The sequence below is a fragment of the Sciurus vulgaris genome (assembly GCF_902686455.1).
Source record: "Sciurus vulgaris genome assembly, chromosome: 1".
Classification (NCBI taxonomy): Eukaryota; Metazoa; Chordata; class Mammalia; order Rodentia; family Sciuridae; genus Sciurus; species Sciurus vulgaris.
The window spans coordinates 97,745,669-97,764,693 of record NC_136461.1 but is presented as its reverse complement, the minus strand read 5'-3'; the positions used below and the strand labels follow the sequence as shown (position 1 = coordinate 97,764,693).

At 37.6% G+C, this 19,025-nt stretch overlaps 1 protein-coding gene across 7 annotated transcripts in view; it reads right to left on the bottom strand.

The window, feature by feature from the left end:
- EEIG2 (EEIG family member 2) overlaps positions 1-19,025 on the bottom strand; it is a 98,092-nt gene that overhangs the window by 38,277 nt on the left and 40,790 nt on the right. For all 7 annotated transcript variants that reach the window (XM_079133150.1, XM_079133148.1, XM_079133147.1 and 4 more), the window contains exons 2-4: positions 16,076-16,196; positions 10,101-10,130; positions 2,341-2,457 (exon numbers count right to left, since the gene is read on the bottom strand). In XM_079133150.1, the coding sequence (XP_078989276.1) occupies positions 2,341-2,457; positions 10,101-10,130; positions 16,076-16,196 (268 nt within the window). The remainder of the gene's footprint in view (positions 1-2,340; positions 2,458-10,100; positions 10,131-16,075; positions 16,197-19,025) is intronic.

Here is a 19,025-nt window from a genome sequence, read left to right as displayed (position 1 = left end):
CTGTACTGATTTTGAAATATAGTGGTCATTAATAACTAATAATTGTGATGATTCAGTTTACTTTTTTCTTGCTGATAACCATATTTCAATAAAGCAAGTTTATTATACATTTAAAAAAATTGGGAAAGGAAGTAGAATACAACTGTTGGTTGGCAGTGAGCATGACTTCAGCAATGGCTACTAGCCTGGTTGTGTGATCTTCTCCAGCAAGTGGGGGAAGACAGCTGAATTCAGTTATGGGTGAAGACTACTTAAGGGAGTGTGATAGACTTAGGTACCAGGAATATGAAGAGTATGACACTTTTGGACTATGGAATCTAAAATGGATAAAGAGGGAAGTGGAAGCAAATGGGAGCTGATAATAGTGAGAAAGTGGTAATGCCAAAGATAGCTAAGTGAGTAAACCATAGGAGACAGTGGTAGGAGAGCAGAAAATTTCAAAATGAAATTTTAGAAGTGGTAAAGTGATAAGAAAGCCAAGAGCCAGGCACACACCTCTAATTCCAGCTACTGAAGAGGCGAGGCTGAAGGATCCCAAGTTCAAGGCAATTTAGTGAGACCCTATCTTAAAATAAAATTTAAAAAGGGATGGGGTTATAGCTCAGTGATAAAGCACCCATGGGTTCAATTCCCTATGCCCCCAGTGGGGGGAAAAAAAAAGGCCAGAAAGTGATCATGGGAGTAGGAATTTGGGAGGAGGAAGAAAAATGTTGCTGGAAATAGGCAGTTTAAGGAAAGGAGAGTTCTTAGGCACATTTAAGATCAGCTATCAGGAGAGAATACATATAGAAGACAGTCCACAAAGACAGCTCACCTGCATAGGTTGTAAAGTCACCCAAAAATGATGACAGGAGAGGGTTAGAGAAAACCTGTGAGCCTGAAGCTATGTCACCAATGAATAGGAGAGAAAGTGATGAGGTGGTCAGTAGACCACAGAGATGAGCAAGGGAGGGAGAGTTACACATGACTGTTACAACCTTACAAAGGGTGTTTTTCTAAGACACAGCAGGAGAAATGGTGTAGAGGAATCACTGGGGAGCCAGAAGGAAACCACTCTATGAGCTGGCACTGAAGAATGCGAAGGTCTGAATTTATAAAGTTATCACTCTCCAATGAAAACAGAGTAATTCAGAGACAGATTTCACACCTGATACATGAAATATATGAATAAAATGAATTTAGTGGCAGTTGGGGATGAGTATAAGGATGAACAGTGCAGTCTGTTACTTTTGAGTATAGTGCTTAGATGGCAGGTAACAGGAAAAGATCACTGAGCAGGGATCAGAAGCCATGCATATGGGCCTCTGCCACCGACTAATTCTGTGAGATGCTTAATCTGAGTCTCAGTGTCTTCATCTATAAAAAGGGATATCTTCCAGGTCTACCCAGTCCTGTTTATCCCAGAGAGATATTTCAGAGTTAACCATAAAACTACAGAACCAACATAAAGCTTATAGCATGACACTTTTCTAATTTCTTCTTATCTTTTACCATTTCCTCCCCACAATATCTACATCCCATCTTTCTTCAAAGCTGCTAAGTTCATGTGAGGGATGAACTGGCTATCACAACCATTTCATGAATTTCTATATTTTTAGAGCCAAACATTTACTAAAAACAAAGTCAGAAAACTGTAGGTATAAGGTCATTCTTTGCTCTAACTTCTGAATAAAAAGCATCCAGCTTCTATTCAAAAGTATTTCCTTTCTTCTCATTAGGTAATTTACCACATCATGAAGCAACAAATTAAAATATAGCAAAAGGTTTAGCCAGTGTCTTTTATTAGGCACAAGATACTTTCCAAATATCTTTTCAACTGATCTCGTTTGATACTTTGTTCAGCCCTGTGAAGTGTATATTCTCTCAGTGATCACCAGAACATGTGGCTCCTGATAGTACTTGGAAAAAACTGGGCAGATGCTCAGAAGTGGGTTTTTCCTGTCACTCTCCTAGTTACAAGGAAACCCTGTGATGTTTACAAATCCATACAGCTGCTTTGGAAATCACCTTTTGGGAGCTGTAAACCATTTTAAGGTATCTATTCATTCATCAGCTACTTCTTGCCAGTGAGCACTTATGTTGTAGTGGTCTGTGCATGTTCTCTGAATGTTTGCAGCACTGACAAGAAGCACCTTAGGATCGCAAAGGTGAACATTTGTTACTTTTCACTGCTTCTGTGATTTGGATAGCTTTTCCCCTTCACGGTGAGTATTTCGGTGGTGTGGTCAGTTTATGATTTCAGTACTGATTTCGTTCTTGTCTTTGACAGTATATACCTTTGCTTATTTAAAGGCAGAGACTCTCATTTGTTGGCATGTCAAACTCAAAAGTTGTGCTTACTTTAAGAATGGAATTATCCTGCCTTGTATTTTTGGTATCATAGCCTTCCAGTAAACAGCGACGAGTGGTATTTCCTGATCCAGCAAACTCCGCCAGGTTTAGATCTGCAAAGCCCAGCTATGAAAAGAAAGAGAATTATATTAATAGAATATCTAGTAGGCTTCCATCACATTCTATCATAATCTCTTTAAAATAAACATTTAGTCCATGCTCTACACAAGCTTTCTCAAAATTTGGTCCACTACAATTTTTGTCATTTTAACAACACCTATTCTATTATTTGCTTTATACCTACCCTTAAATTGGTTGGCTTTTTAATCAAAATGTATTACCTATTCTTGCCTTAAGCAACAGGAATTCCAATATCACAGACTTGATGTGCTAAATATTTTTTTCTGTTTGCATTAGACTAAACACATTACTGTTGTAGTAAAACTAGTACACATCAAGCAAGGAAAAAACATGGCAAGTAGAAGTGACGCTCACACCACACTGGGAAATACCAACACAGCAACGATGATCATTTGCATATACATATAGAAAAATGATGAGAACCCCCTGTCTATTCTGATTCTTTCTCTATGTAAGAGCTAACCACTGGTAACTGCAGATTGTTGCAGATTATTAAGTTCTCACTCTCCATGCAACAAGTAGGATGATTTAAATGAGCCACATACTTTCTTTGGTACAAATCTCTTTTATTCTCCAACCTTTCACAACATTTGCCTTATTGACTGTCCTCAAGCTGAATCTTTTTTAAAAAACTTTTTTTTGTAATTGTAGATGGACAGCATGCTTTTATTTTATTTATTTTTGTGCAGTGCTAAGGATTGAACCCAGTGCCTCCTTGCACATGCTACGCAAGTGCTCTGCCACTGAGCTACAGCCCCAGCCCAAGCAGAATCTATCTCCTTATGGAAACTTTTCCCTCCCTTTCTTTAAGTTTTCCCCCATACTCACCCAGAAGTTCAGTTCAAACCTGTTGCTCTTTTTTATTACTACACAGGTGTTATGGTTTGGATATGAGGTGTCCTCCAAAGGGTTCATGTGTTGGGCAGAGATGAAATGACTGAATTATGGAAGTGTAACCTCATCAGTGAATTAATTCATTTGAAGGATTAGTGATCTAGTGGACTACTGAGTGGTAACTACAGGTGGGGTGTGGCTGGAGGAAAGGGGGATTATGTCTTGTCACTCACTCCCTGTTCTCTGCCTCCCATGAGCCGGGCATCTTTCCTCTGCCATGCTCTTCTTCTTCTTTTCTTTTTTCGTACTGGGGATAGAACCCAGTGACACTTAACCACCCAGTCCTTTTTATTTTGAGACAGGGTCTTGCTAAGTTCCTTAAGGACTCACTAAATTGCTAAGGCTGGTTTTGAACTTGTGATCCTCCTGCCTCAGACCCTGGAGCCACTGGGATTATATGCGTCAATGCACCTAGCTACCATATCCTTCTGCCATGATATCCTGCCTCACCTAGGTCAACAGAGTTGGTCAGTGATGTAATGAACCTCTGAAATCATGAGCCAAAGTGAACTTTACCTCCTCTTAGTTATTCTTGTCAGATATTTTGGTCACAGTGAGGAAAAGCTGACTAACACACAAGGCTTGGTGCCTATTTCTTTCGCAGTTATCAAAGGTTGCTCTACAGTCCTTCCTCTGATGTTGCTCAATCCCATCCCATTTCTGAGAGGTAAAACAAATAAATCCCATTGTTATTATGATTTTTTAAAAAATTTTATTTATATGTGGTGCTGAGTATTGAATCCAAGGCCTACACACGTCAGACAAGTACTCTACCACCGAGCCACAACTCTAGCCCCTGTCATTATTTTTTGAATACACTGTCTTGCCCTATATGACCGTGTGTGTGTGTGTGTATTTAGAGTCTATTATTATTATTATTATTATTCTGGGGATTGAACCCAGGGGTGCTTTACCACTAACCCACATCCCTAGCCCTTTCTATGTTTTATTTTGAAACAGAGTCTTGCTAAGTTATTGAGGCTGGCTGTGAACATGCAATCATCCTGCCTCAGCCTCCCAAGTTGCTGGGATTACGGATGTCAGCCACCATGCCTGGCTTAGTCTTGTTAACAAAAACATGAATTGAACTTATAATTAATTAAGTACATCTCTGTGAACATATAATAAAGTACGCTATGTATTTCAAACACTGTTGAGATTGTTTGCTTTAAGGTTTTAAAACAGTGGCACATATGAATGGCATTCAAGATGAAAATTAATTAATTAATTCATTCATTTATTAATTTAGTGGTATTGGGCATTGAACCTAGGACTGCTCTACTACTGAGCTATGTCCCCAGCCCTATTTTTATTTTTTATTTTGAGATGGGATCTCACAAAATTACTGAGGCTGGCCTCAAACTTGCAATCCTCCTGCCTTAGCCTTGTCAGGATTACAGGCATATGCCACTGCAACTGGCTGAAATGAAGATATTAACTGAAGACTACAGCATTATTTCAGTAGCTTTTAACTTGAATAAACAAAACAAAACCCAAGCAGTAATAACCTAGAGTACAGCTGATGGCCCGAATGCAGTAAGTTAGGCACACAATTAAGTTACAGGTAACACACAAGTACTCTGTTCTTACTGCCTTTTTGGGGCTGACAGATCAGTAGAAAAAGTCTGGATTTATCCAGGACAAAACATTATTGAACTGAGCATGTGCAGATGCATGTGACTTACTTGATCATGCATTATCAACATACCCTATTTCACATATTACCCTTTCTCTTTAAACCTCCAATACTTCTTCCCTGTCTTCTCTCTGCAGATGGCCTTGCTTCCTATTTCACTCAGAAAATAAAATCAATCAGAAGAGCACTTACCTTCCATAAGCTCTTACTGCCAGCCACATCCACTCACCTACCTGCACCTGTGCCCTGTATCGGCTTACCCACTTACAGTGCTGAGATGAACTGGCTGTGTTCCTGAGGTCAACTGCTCTCCTCCTGCTTGCTCGAGTTTATCATCTCAGCAGTTCTTTATGCTCTTTGGCATTCTAAAATCTCCTTTCTCTAATAGGTCATCCCCATCAGCACACAATTACGTTGGATTTTCTCCTATCTTTTCTTTGTGTGGGGGTGGTACTAGGGAATGAACCCAGGGTCCCTCTACCACTGAGCTACATCCCCAGTCCTTTTTATTTTTTGACACAGGATCTTGCTAAGGCTGATCTCAAACTTGCAACCCTCCTGCTTCAGCCTTCCGAGTCTCTGGGATTACAGGTGTGTGCCACCACACTCAGTTGGTTTTTCTTCTACCTTAATGAACAAAACAAACCAAAATCTCTGTTTCCAGAATACTGGATGATTTTTCTGTCTCTACTTCCTCCAAAACAACCAACTATGAAACTCCCTGAAAAGTTGTCTACATTATTCTCTGATTCCTGTGCCTCTGGACAACTTTACTTCCTCCTTCTCTCCTTGTCATTCGCTCTGCTAGTCACAATGTCCTGTTCTCTGAAAACAATAAGATCACCTCAAGGTCTTTAATTTTTTTTTTTTTTTTTTTTCTTGCCTGGGACACTGTCATATGGTCTTGAAGCTTTCTCTTTCACTGCATTCAGTGTTCAAATGTCAGCTTTTCAAGGAGCCTTCCCTGGCCATCCTAAAATATGCCCCTCTTTTCTCCCTTCTGAAGTCATCACCCTCGACCCCTTATCGGTTGGTTTCCTCCTTAGTTGTTATATCATATCCACACACATTTCATATTTGTTGTCTGTCCTCCCCCATCTCCATCACCTCCCATTAGGATATAAGTTCTATTAAGGACAGGGATTTTTGTGTGTTTTGCTCATGGCTCTATCTCTAGTACTTAGACTAGTGTCAGAAAAAATGTCTGGCACGTAACAACATAACATATTTACTGAATGAAAGCTCACTGGCTTACCATCCACAGTAATACTAGTACTACATAGTCACTAAGTTTAAAAAAATCTGATCAGTTTGAACTACATGTTTTTATTTCCCTGAAATTCATATACTGAAACCTTAATATGATGGTATGAAGTGGTGGGGCCTCTGGGAAGTAATTAGGTTGTGAAGGTGAATTGACTAGTACCTGCCTTCCCGTTTGGTGCTGGGGATCAAACCTAGGGCCTTACACATGCTAAGCATGTGTTTTACCACTGAACTACACCCCTAGTCCTGAATTAATGTCCTTTAAAGACAGGAAAGCTGGGCACCATGGCACACACCTATAATCCCAGTAACTCAGGAGGCTGGGACAGGAGGATTAATTTAGCAAGGCCCTAAGCAACTTAGTGAGACCCTATCTCAAAAATCTTAAAAAGTAAAAAGGGCTAGGGATGTGGCTCAGTGGTAAAGGGCCTCTGGGTTCAATAACTAGTACCAAAAAAAAAAAAAAAAAGGACAAGAAAGAGTTTGCTTCCTTTCTCTTTGCACTCTGCCATGATAGGATCTAAGGAGAAGCCAGCCATATGCAAACTAGGAGGTGGGCTCTTATAAGACACAAGATCCGTCAGCATTTCTTGTCTTTTTTTGTGCATGGTAGAGCACCATTCTACCTCTGAGCTACATTCCCAGTCCTTTTTTTGTGTGTGTGATATGGGATTTCACTAAATTGCTGAGCTGGCCTCCAACTTGTGATCCTTCTGCCTCAGTCTCCTGAGCTGCTGGGATTATAGGCAAGGGATACTGCCCCTGGCTCTGTAAGGATCTTGATCTTGAACTTCCCAATCTCCAGAAACATGAGAATGAATGTCTATTGTTTAAGTCACCCAATGTATGGTAATATGTTATAGCATCCCAAACTAACATTCTACTCCCTATTAAAAAAAGTTGAAGGATGGAATATGTTAATGTGATGTTTTAGGCTAAAGGTTACCAATGAATAGGTCAACATTTATTGAGCACCTTTTATGTCCCAGCCCTGTTCTAGACACGGGAAAAAAGTGGAGAATAGCACAGATACTCTGCTTTCTAGTAAGGGTCGAGAGTCCATATTTTCTTATGACTTTTTCTTTGGTTTCACCGAGATAACTGTCTCATGAGAATAATACACACACATACACACACACATGCACAAGCTGTATCTGTGGGAGATATTAATTTATTCAGAAAATAGTTTTTAGCATTTAAATTCCAGGTGATGTTAGTTATTGGGAATACAGATTTTTTTTTTCTCCCCCGGTTGGTGCTAGGATCAAACCCAGGGCGTCATGCATGCTCTACCTCTCAGCTACACTCTCAGCCTTTGTAAAATCATTCTCGTTCTCATAAATTAATGTGGGAAAACAGAAAAAGAGAATAAATTCCTATAATAAAGTCTGACAAGTGCTGTGATAGAGGTAGACAGTGGTAAGAAAGAAAAATTCTCAGTGGAGAGGCATGACTAAGCCGAGTTTATAATGATACATGAGTTCACAGGATAAGAGGAGGGAGAAATACATGCACAGCAGGGAAAACATCAAGTCACAAGGCAAAGAAGCTAAAATAGCATAAGACCCTCCAGGAAGTTAATGACGGCAGAACGTCTCATGAGGATGGGTGGTAGGGGAGGAAGCAAAGTAGCAGAAATAATTTGCAAACCAAAATGGGTCTTACATGCTAGGTTACAGAATTCTAAATTTCCTTTAGAGGCAAAGAATAACTTGCTTAAGGATTGAAAGTGGGAGAATAATATGATTATATTTTAATTTTAGAAAGACCACTTTGGCAGTAGTTTGGGGGATGCAGGGATATAACTTGAAGTCGAGAAACCAGATAGGCCAACACAGGCTGCAAATAAGACATAATGATGGCATAACCCAAAGCAGTGGTCTAGGGAGTAGATAGAAGGTTTAGTTTCAAGCTTTTAGAAGGAAAAAATAAAGAGGATTTATTAGCCATAACAGAACTTGTCTGCCTGTCCAACAATCAGTGCCCTAGTATTCCTTGCTAGAAAAGTCTTGATTTTATTCAGGTGTCCACTCTCCTGAGATCATTCATGTGCACAAAGGTAACCCAGCCTTAGCTCATTACTAAACTGTGGTTAGTCTAAGATAACCACGGCAATCCATTCCTATGGCCACTGAGGGCATAGTGGTGAGCATGTGACCCTGTTCTGGTCAGTTAAAAGTATGGGACATCCTCTAAGGGCCATGTAGGGAAAGTTTTCTCTCTAAAAAGAAGCAATAGATGGAGAAGCACCTGGATTTTGTCACAAGTGAATGTGCTGACTAAAATTTGAGCAGGCACACCTAGTGTTTAGGAGAGGAGCTAGCCAAGAGCAAAGCCATCACAGAGACAATACGATAATGGAAAGAGAAAAATTTGGAGTCTTGATGATCCTTAGTCAGTAGATTAACCAATCTTGGAATAGCTCTGTCTCACATGTTTGTTTTATGAGATTAAAAAAATATCTAGTTGAGGAGGTTTTTCTGTTACTTGTAGCAAAGAACATCTTAGCTGACATTGTGAATAACTAAATTTAGGGAGTCAGACAGATTTAGTGGTTATAACTAGGTGCAATGATGCATATCTGTAATCCTAGCTACTCAGGAGACTGAAGCAGGAGGATGGAAAATGTGAGGCCAGTCACAGCAACTAAGTGAGACCCATTTTCAAAATAAAAAAGAGCTGAAATGTAGTTCAGTGGTTGAGTACCACTGGATTCAATACCCAGTACTGGAAAAAAAATTTGTGTCCAGGTTCTTGGCTAATATGTCTGGAATTATGAAAATACCAGAGACATGAAATAAAAGGAACATGTATGTTGCTTTACTCATTCCTTCAATCAGCAAAAAATGAGCACATTCATTAGTAATTTCACATAGCTAGTAAAATCATCAACAGGCAGTAGTGATATAAATAAATTAGCCCTCTGCAGCGATAGTTCTATATCTGTAGATTCAATTTCAGATAGAAAATATTTTTTAAAATTGTGCCTATACTAAACAAATATAGACTTTTTACTGGTCATTATTTCCTAAACAATATAGTAAAACAACCTTATATACAGCATTTACATTGTATTAGGCATTAAAGGGAATCTAGGCATGATTTAAAGTATATGAGAGGATACATGTAATTTATATGCAAATCCTGTTTATTTATTTAAGTTTTCAGTTGTAGATGGACACAAAATCTTTATTTTATTTATTTATTTATTTTTATGTGGTGGTGAGGATCAAATCCAGTCCTCACATTGCTACCACTGAGCAAAAATCCTGGGTCCTATTTATTGATTCATTTTTGATTTATATTTTGAGAGAGTCTCATTAAGTTGCTCAGTTGCTGAGGCTGTCCTTGAACTTGCAATCCTCCTGCCTCAGCCTCCTGAGTAAATTCTATGTCATTTTATATAAGGGATTTGAACAGGCTTAACTTTTTGTATCCTGGGGAAGAGGAGGGACTTGGAAACAATCCTCAGTGAACACCAATAGATGAATATGTACAGAGTGCTAAGACAGCACAGAGGAAGATCCTATTTCCCTAGTGAGAGGTGGGCCTCGGAATACCACCCAGGTAAGACAGTTCGAATTATCAGTAAGCTATAGCTTCAAGAAAACCAGAGGTAATTCTCTTAAGAGGGAAGCTACAGCTAAAAAATAACATCCCATAATAAGCATTTAGAAAGAATATGCCTATAACTGATGGTTGGATCCAACTGTTCAATCTCCACATTGCTTTACTCAAAATAAGTGAAACTTGAACAATTAGAATTTTTAAGTCTGTAGATAGTGATGAATGATATTACACAGACCAAAAGAGTTAAAGAACATCCACTTACCTTTGCATAAGCTTTTCCACCTTTTAATTCCTGCCAAACATAGAAAACACTATAAGGACATCATATAATTAAGGGTTTAAAATTAATGTCAAACAATGCCAAACAATGCCAAAGTAGATATTTATATGCTAGCAAAACAGTAAAAGTTTGATAATCTTTTTTAAAAAAGTTTTTTTCAGTTGTGGATAGAGCTTTATTTTATTTATTTATATGCAGTGCTGAGGATCAAACCCAGTGCCTCACATGTGCTAGGCAAGTGCTCTACCACTGAGCCACAACCCCAGTCCAAAAATCTGATAATCTTAAATCCAACTATGTGGACTCCTCAAAATTCCCCCAATGATCAGAAATGTTTACTTAACATATAATTTTATTATTTTTTAATATCACTATTATTATGATGTAGATGGGATCTCACTATGTTGCCCTGGCTAGCTTTGAACTCCTAAGTTCAAGCAAGCCCGAGTAGCTGGGACTACAGGCACAAGCCGCCATATATGGCTCTAGCACATAACTTTAATAAGAACAAGACAAATGGTGAGGCAATAAGGTAGTATTTTATTTATATGCTGAAGAAGGAATTGCCAAAAAATGCCCTAGGCCCACTGCAAAAGCCTGAAAAAAGTTAAATCACTTACTCAGTTAAGCACGCTCATACACTGTAGAAAGATTTTGACAACTGAAGTTGAAACCTTATCACCCAGACAACCATTGCTATCAATTCTTATAAAGTATTCCTAAGATACTGTGCATGTAAAAGCATATAGACAGTATAGTATAAACCCTCTTACCTAAGGTAAACAAGACTGACAAAGTGGAAAAATAATAATATATAGATGTCTTAATACTTTAACTTATATGTATGGTAATCTGCCAAATGTTTACATTTAGGACACCACAGCTGCAAACAATTTCTAGCAGACAAGTATATTCTGTTTTTGGTTTGCCTTTATGATCAGAACCAAATTCTCTGTTATGATTTAGATATGTGGTATCCCCTCAAAGCTCATATGTTAAGACAATGCAAAAATTTTCAGAGATGAAATGATTTAGATTACGAGAGGTGTAACCCAGTGGACTGATCCAATAATAGGGATTAACTGGACAGTAACTGTAGGCAGGTAGGGTGTGGGTAGAAGAGGGGAATAATTAGGGGTGTGCCTTTGAGGTTTATATTTTGTCCTTGGTAAGCAGAGCTCTACCTCCTGGCTATCATGTCCTTAGCCACTTTCCTCTGTTGTGCCCTTCCACCATGATGTTCTGCCTCACCTTGGGCCCAGAGCTATGAGTCAGTCCGTCAAGGACTGAACCTCTAAAATCATGAGCCAAAATAAACTTTTCCTTCTTTAAGTTCTTGTCAGGTCTTTAGTCACTTTCCAAAAGCTAACTGAAACATTCTTCTTCTTCCACCTTTAAAAAAGTGTTTGTTGAATGGAGTTGTCTCTTATTTTTCTTTCATAAACACATTATCTATAATTTCTGACTTTTTGTGTGTGTGTGTGTCTGTGTAGTATTGGGGACTGAACCCAGGGCCTTATATATTGACCTATATCCCCAAACTTGTGATCCTCCTGCCTCGGCCTCCTGAGTATCTGGGGTTACAGGTATGTGCCATCTCACCAACTAATTTCTTTCTTTAATATAGTAAATAAAAAAAACTGAGAGGTAACCTATATGAAACTCTTTATTATTTATAAATGTGTGTGGTTCCTCTCCTTCCCTGTTGCTAGATCTACCCCATCATGAATTATCAAAATATTCTTCTGTTTTAAGTCACTGTCATATTCCTTAAAAGTGCCCTTTCAGAGAAGAAATAAATTTGCTTCTGGCAAGTAGTAAGTTAAGGGCAAATCTCCTTCAACCAAGCCCTTGAACTGATTGGAAGTGGGATTTCAGTTTGGTAAGGGCTGATTGGAAGTGGGATTTCAGTTTGGTAAGGGCTACACTCCTCCTTTTAGGTTGAAACTTTTTTTTTAAAAAAAATATTTTTAAAAAAATTTTTTACAGACTGCGTTTTGATTTATTTTATACAAATGGGGTACATCATTTCGTTTCTATGGTTTTACACAATGTAGATTCATAGCATTCATGTAATCATACATGTACATAGGGTAATGATGTCTGTCTCATTCCTCCATTTTTCATACCCTCCCCCCCATTTCCTTCTACATAATCTAAAGTTCCCCCCTTCTTCTCTCACTCCCCACATCCCCACCCCCACTATATATCATTCTCCACTTATCAGGGAAAACATTCAGTCTTTGATTTTTTGGGATTAGCTTATTTCACTTAGCATGATATTCTCCAATTCCATCCATTTGTTTGCAAATGCCATATTATTATTATTCTTTATGGTTGAATAATATTCCATTATATATATATATATATATACACCACAGTTTCTTTATCCATTCATCTGTTGAAGGGCATCTAGGTTGGTTCCACAATCTAGCTCAATTGTGAATTGAGCTGCTATAAACACTGATGTGGCTGTGTTACCGTAGTATGCTGATTTTAAGTCCTTTGGGTATAAACCGAGGAGTGGGATAACTGGGTCAAAAGGTGGGTTCATTCCAAGCTTTCTGAGGAATCTCCACACTGCTTTCCAGAGTGGCTGCACCAATTTTCAACTCCACCAGCAATGTAAAAGTGTGCCTTTTTCCCACATCCACGCCAACATCTGTTATCATCTGTGTTCTTGATAATAGCCATTCTAATTGGAGTAAGATGAAATCTTAGAGTTGTTTTAATTTACATTTCTTTAATTACTAGAGATATTGAACACTTTTTCATATATTTATTAATTGCCTGTATGTCTTCTTCTGTAAAGTGTCTGACCCATTGATTGATTTGGGTTCTTTGTATTTTTGGTGTAAAGTTTTGTAAGTTCTTTATAAATTTTGGAGATTTATAAAGTGCTCTATCTGAAGTGCATGTGGAAAAGATTTTCCCCCACTCTGTAGGCTCTCTAGAGCCTAGGCTGAAACTCTTAGTGAATTCCAACCCAAAGTCTGAGATGTTCACCAAGCCTAAGAGGCATCTCTTCCTTGATGGGCTTCAGACTCTATTTTTGTCCATTTAGACCTGTAAGACTGCTGCAGTCTCAATTCAGTTTAGTAGTTACTGCTTGCAAATTAGCAAACACTTTGAGGATAAAAGTAATGTCAAGTGTTAGGTAGGTCCCTCCTTCCTTCCTATCCATTCATGTATCTATTTATAGTGCTAGGAACTGAACCCAGGGTCTTGTGAATGCCAGGCAAGTGCTCTACCATTGAGCTTACCTCCTCACCTCTTCCATACATCTTTATAAGGCTGTTTCCCTTCAAATGTTAGCTTTTAAAGAAGTCTTCATGGACTCCTCCCCCAATTTTCTAAACCAATCCATTTCCCCCAAGTTATTCTCTATTGCCTCATGATATTTTATGCATAACACTTACCACTTATTTTGTTATGTGCTTACTTTCTCTCTTTCCTATCACTCCTCAAGTTCCAACCAGAAAATGAAGTCTTTGAAGGTAGGAACCCATTCCAGTTTACCTGTCCCTTCAGTGCCTAGAACGATACCTGGCACATTGTAGGTACTTACATATTTGTTGATTAGTGACTGACTGCATCCCTGTGTCTAGGCAACAAAGTATACTACCAAAATTTTTGATCTTTATCAACTTTACATATTAAAAATATATTAAAATATGGTATCTTATTTGTAGTTTTAATTTGTGTGAGGGTGGATACATTTTTATATATTTAAAAGCTACTTACACTCTCTGTGGAATGTATATTCTGTCCTTGCCTCTATTTTTAAAGGGCTATAGATTTTTTCTTATTATTTGGAGGTGCTCTTTCTATATTAAGAAATTAGGTCTTTGATATGATTTGCTAATATTTTCCTCTAATTTATGATTTTACTTATGGTATTGTTTTGCAATGCACAAAAGCATAGCACAGAAGGTTAATGGTTCACCAACATCCATTCTCCCCTACTTTTTTTTTTTTTTTTTTTTTGCCGGATGCTAGGGATTGAACCCAGGGCCTCGTGCTTGCAAGTCAAGCACTCTACCAACTGAGCTATATCCCCATCCCCATTCTCCCCTTCTATAATGTTAGAACCTGTTGGCCACCAGCTACAGATGACATTCCACAGTTTTTCTTTCAGTTTGGTGTGGTAACATGACTAAGTTCTAACTGGTAAGATATGTACAAAATATACACATATCACTTTTGAGTCATGTCCTAAAAAAGGATGCATTTGTTCTTATGCCACTGGTTGGGAGATAACTAGATTAAAGCAGCTTCCTTATATCTAAAGAAGAGATCATATGGTGAAAATGATAATGGCAAAGCTGCTCTACCAGTCCTGGATCCTTACCCTCTGGATACATAAACGTCTACCTTGTTTATGCCATTGCCTATTTGGGTCTGTTTAAGCTACTTATATTGTCCTAACTAATATGCCAAACCCTCATAATCTGAGAAAATGGTTTATTTTGCCAAACATTACAGAAATCCCTGGATGAGTAATTCCTATTATTAATAGCATTATTAGTTCTTGTTTTTTTATTTTTATTTTTTGATGGGGTGGGTACTGAGGATTGAACTCAGGGGCACTCGACCACTGAGCCACATCCCCAGCCCTATTTTGTATTTTATTTGGAGACAAAGTCTCATTAAGTTGCTTAATGCCTCACTTCTGCTGAGGCTGGCTTTGAACTTGTGATCCTTCTGCCTCGGTCTCTGAAGCACTGGGATTATGGCTGCCTGCCACCATACCCAGCTTGCTTATTATCTTTCAAAAACAGACTTTGAGTATCTCTATTTGAAGTCATGCTTTATTCTAAAGTGGTCATGTTTTATTTTTCTTAAAATTCAAAGACCAACATGATCTTTCAAAAATCAAGATCAAAACTCCAATTAGAAGGGCTGGGGTTGTAGCTCAGCAGTTGAGTGCTTGCCTAACGTGTGAAGCACTGGGTTCGATCCTCAGCACTGCACACAAATAAATAAATAAAATAAAGGTCTTGCGTTTATTTACAATAAAAATAAAAAAAATATATAGCTTTGTTTTTCTAGGCTGTAGGACTACAGTGGCAAAAAGCAAGACAAGGACTCATGCTTTTCATTCTAAATCTTTATTTAATTTTTGCCCATGTATGTGCATTACTTCGGTAATTTAAACGTGTAATATAAAACAGAGTTTACTTTTTTTTTTTTTTGTTTGAGACAGGGTCTTGCTAAGTTGCTAAGGTCGGCTTTAAACTTGTGGTTCTTCTGCCTCAGCCTCCCAAGTTGCTGTGATTAAAGGCATGTGCCACTGTGCCTGGCCAAAGTTTACATTTTAAAGCCAGAGCTTATTAATTCAGTATTATTAGTGACTAATGGATTTCTCCTTTTTACCTTGAAAGGCAGCATCACACATATGTACAGGCATACAAAGTGACATTATCACATTTGTAGATTATTGGTAATATCCTTCAACCTTTAATATGTAGAAAAGAAATATATAAAAACAAAACAGATTTGTAATCAGAAAGATCTGTGTTAGTCTTTCCTTCCCCATTTATTAACAATGTAAATTTGGGCAAGTAACTTCTTTGAACCTGCTTTCCTAAAAATGAAGAAAATAACCCCTAATTTCAGGGTTGTTCTTAGATATGATATTTATAAAGTTCCTAGAACAATGCCTATCAAAGAATAAGAACTTAATAATGGCATAGACATACACAGTCCCCAAACTAATGCAAATAAAGTCAATATTCATGTACAGTGATAGATGAGGGGTCAGGAATATTTCAATTTATAACTTAACGATTCTTCATCATATTTGTTATAGGAATTTAAATTATTGCTGCAAGTATGAAGTAAAACCACATATGTATTACCACAGTTCTAAGCAAAAAGCAGAGTTAAATAAAGTGAGTCAGCACTTATGGAATTATGGCTTCTGAAATGGGAGAAGTAGTAGGTTGTTTTTATACCTTCCTCACAGACACTCTGTAGATACATGGGTCAAGGATTCCTGTGGTAGCACTGGCACTCATTTTGCACATAAATGAGAACTTCTTTCTCCAGTGAACGCAGTTTGCTTGCACTACCTCCCTGAAAAAAAAAGGGGGGCAATAACTTATTACTGATAACATGTTAAAAGCACACCCACACTTTCATGCAAGGCTGTAATACAAAGTGATATATTAAAAGCCATCATTTGTAAATACAAGAGCAAGAAGAAAACACATTCCTAACAATGATTGAAAATATCTGTAAAGTTTTAATTTATTTACAAGAAACTGAAAAAAGGTGAATTTCTTATCAAGTCAGTCAGTATAAATTGAGGCTTCATTATTCATTCATTCAACACACAGTGCACATTCATTTTACATGTGTTGGTAAGAGTTGGATGTTTAAAAAAAAAAGATGAGAAGGACAGAGTTTCTAACGTGTATGGCTTATGTTTATGGTGAGTGCAAGAGATAGAAATAAACACAAATACTAGAAGTATAAAAATATTTACTGTAAGATGGAGAATGACAGTACTATTTCAGTAACGGGAGCTACCATTTATGGAGAGCTTACCACTCGCTACTTAATCTCACCCAAACCCTAGCAAGTAGCTTTGTTTCCCTCACTTTATAGACAGGAAAACTGAACAGGGAAGTTAACTCAAGGTCATTTAGATAGCAAAAGCAGAACTGGCAAACCAGGCTCATTTAACTCTACAGTTCCCTTGCCCACAAATGAAATCTATTTTTTCCAACAATTCTCTCTTTCAAGTTTCCTGGCTTTTACACATGTCGTTCTTTCTACTATCCTGTGCAGGTTCAGAGTGCTAAGCCTCAGAAAGCAAGGATAACTGTGTTTTTAATGTAGGAAGAAAAGAGAAATAATGGATGATGAATATAAAGGAAAAAACTGGAGAAAGCAAAAGGGCTTTCTCTTGATTTTCTTGTCAATTCCATCAACACAGGAAAGAGTACAAGTTGAATGGTTTTGATTTTCTTACTAAAGTAGTAAATATGGTCACTTCTCTGGAGTGAGAGGGACTGGTAGGTGAGTTGAAAATTTAGATGAACGTTTGAGGACAGCTGGACAAACCCTGGTGGTGAATGTTATAGGGAGTCAACACATACCTGCCTCTGAGAATAAAATCAATTTGTATCAAGACCAGTTTGGTTTTATGGGTAATTTAAAAAAAAAAATCAATAAATAATAAAAATAATAAGAAAAAAATAAATAAGAAAATTTTTTCAAAAAAATATATATTTTTAAAAACTGTTGCTTCCCCCCTAAAAACTCCTTAAGACTTACTGAAGGCATCAGCCATGGTCTCTTGAGTCCCCCGCATCTGACCCCACCGAAAAGTATGCAGATATACTGTTGTCCTGGGCCTGTCTGGAATATGCTGAGCATGTAATTATTTCTGTCACAAAGACCAGTGATACATAATCAAGTATCAATAAACAACATTAAAAAACTTTTTTTTGTAGTTACAGACAGACAGCATGCCTACATTTTGTTTATTTTTATGTGGTGCTAAGGATTGAACCCAGTCCCTCACACATGCTAGGCAAGTGCTCTGCCACTGAGCTACAGCCCCAGCCCCAAGAAACAACATTTAAAAAACCTCCTATTTAACTTTTCTTATAAAATTGTACACAAACTTTCAGTTAAAGATCGCAGGTTGAGAGCATGCGTCAGCCTCCAACCTGCCCCCCCCATCATCATTAGGCTCCACCTCTTAAAAGTCCACTCCCTCCCAACATAGTGGAAACCATGCCTTTATCACATAGACCTTTGGACCCAAATTTAAGACACAAACCACAGCAACATCTTAAAATGTTATCAATTATTCTAGGAATTAACTCATATACAAAAAAGAAGCCATTAATATGGCAAAGTCCTAAAACCTTGCCTTAAGCTCTATCACTTTTCATTTATTGGTGAAATATCAGTAATTCCTCAACCATAATAATTATATAAATATATTTTAGGTTTTTATCCAGTTTAAACATCCTTAAAAGGTAGTACATTCCAAATACTAAACAGCACAAGCCATCATTTGCACAAATGGAGGGCAGTTCTGACTTAAAAATTAAAGAGATTAAGTGAACTGTATGTGGATATTTCTTTTTACAAATAAATAAGCAGGAAAGAAGTATTCACAGAAATACTTATCCAGTCTAGCTAGAGAGCAGAGGAAGCCAACATTAAGCCTGGTACGCCTGGGAAGAAACAAGAGATTAAGAAACTATAGCACAGCTTTAGAAATATGGACAAATAATTGAAATTATAGTGTAGAAGGGAGGTAATAAGTTTTAACAAAGAACATGACATTAAGTCTTAAGGGGAAAAAATATACTTCCATAACCTATGTCCCTGTGTACTTAAATACTGTCTACTTACTATCACTCTCTTGCCTTCAGGTTCAAGATTCTTTCTTTTTTTTTTTTTAGGTTCAAGCTTCTTAAAGATGATAGTAATGACAATGGTGACAGCATTTACCGAGTGAGTGGTTTTTACACACCACACACGGCTATAAGTATGTCACATCTATTAACACAATCCTCACAACTGTACGAGGAGATGCTGTTGGTTCCATTTTATAAATAAAGGAAAACTAAGATACAGAGAGATTAAGTGGCTTGTTCAGGGTCACTCAGCTAGGCAGCTTTAGAATTAGAATGTGAAGAAATGCCTACGGTGTAAACATCTTCCATTTCCTCATCTCCCAGTTACTTTTCAATTCCCCTAATTAGGATTCTACTACCACCACTCCATTGAAACTGCTTACCAATGAGGAACTAATAGCCAAATCCGATGGGCTCTTTGTATTTTTATTTATTTATTTATTTATTTTAATTTTTTTTTGTGTAGAAATATTTATTTTTATGGTAGAAGAAACACTCCATTATCTCTATATAACACATTTAA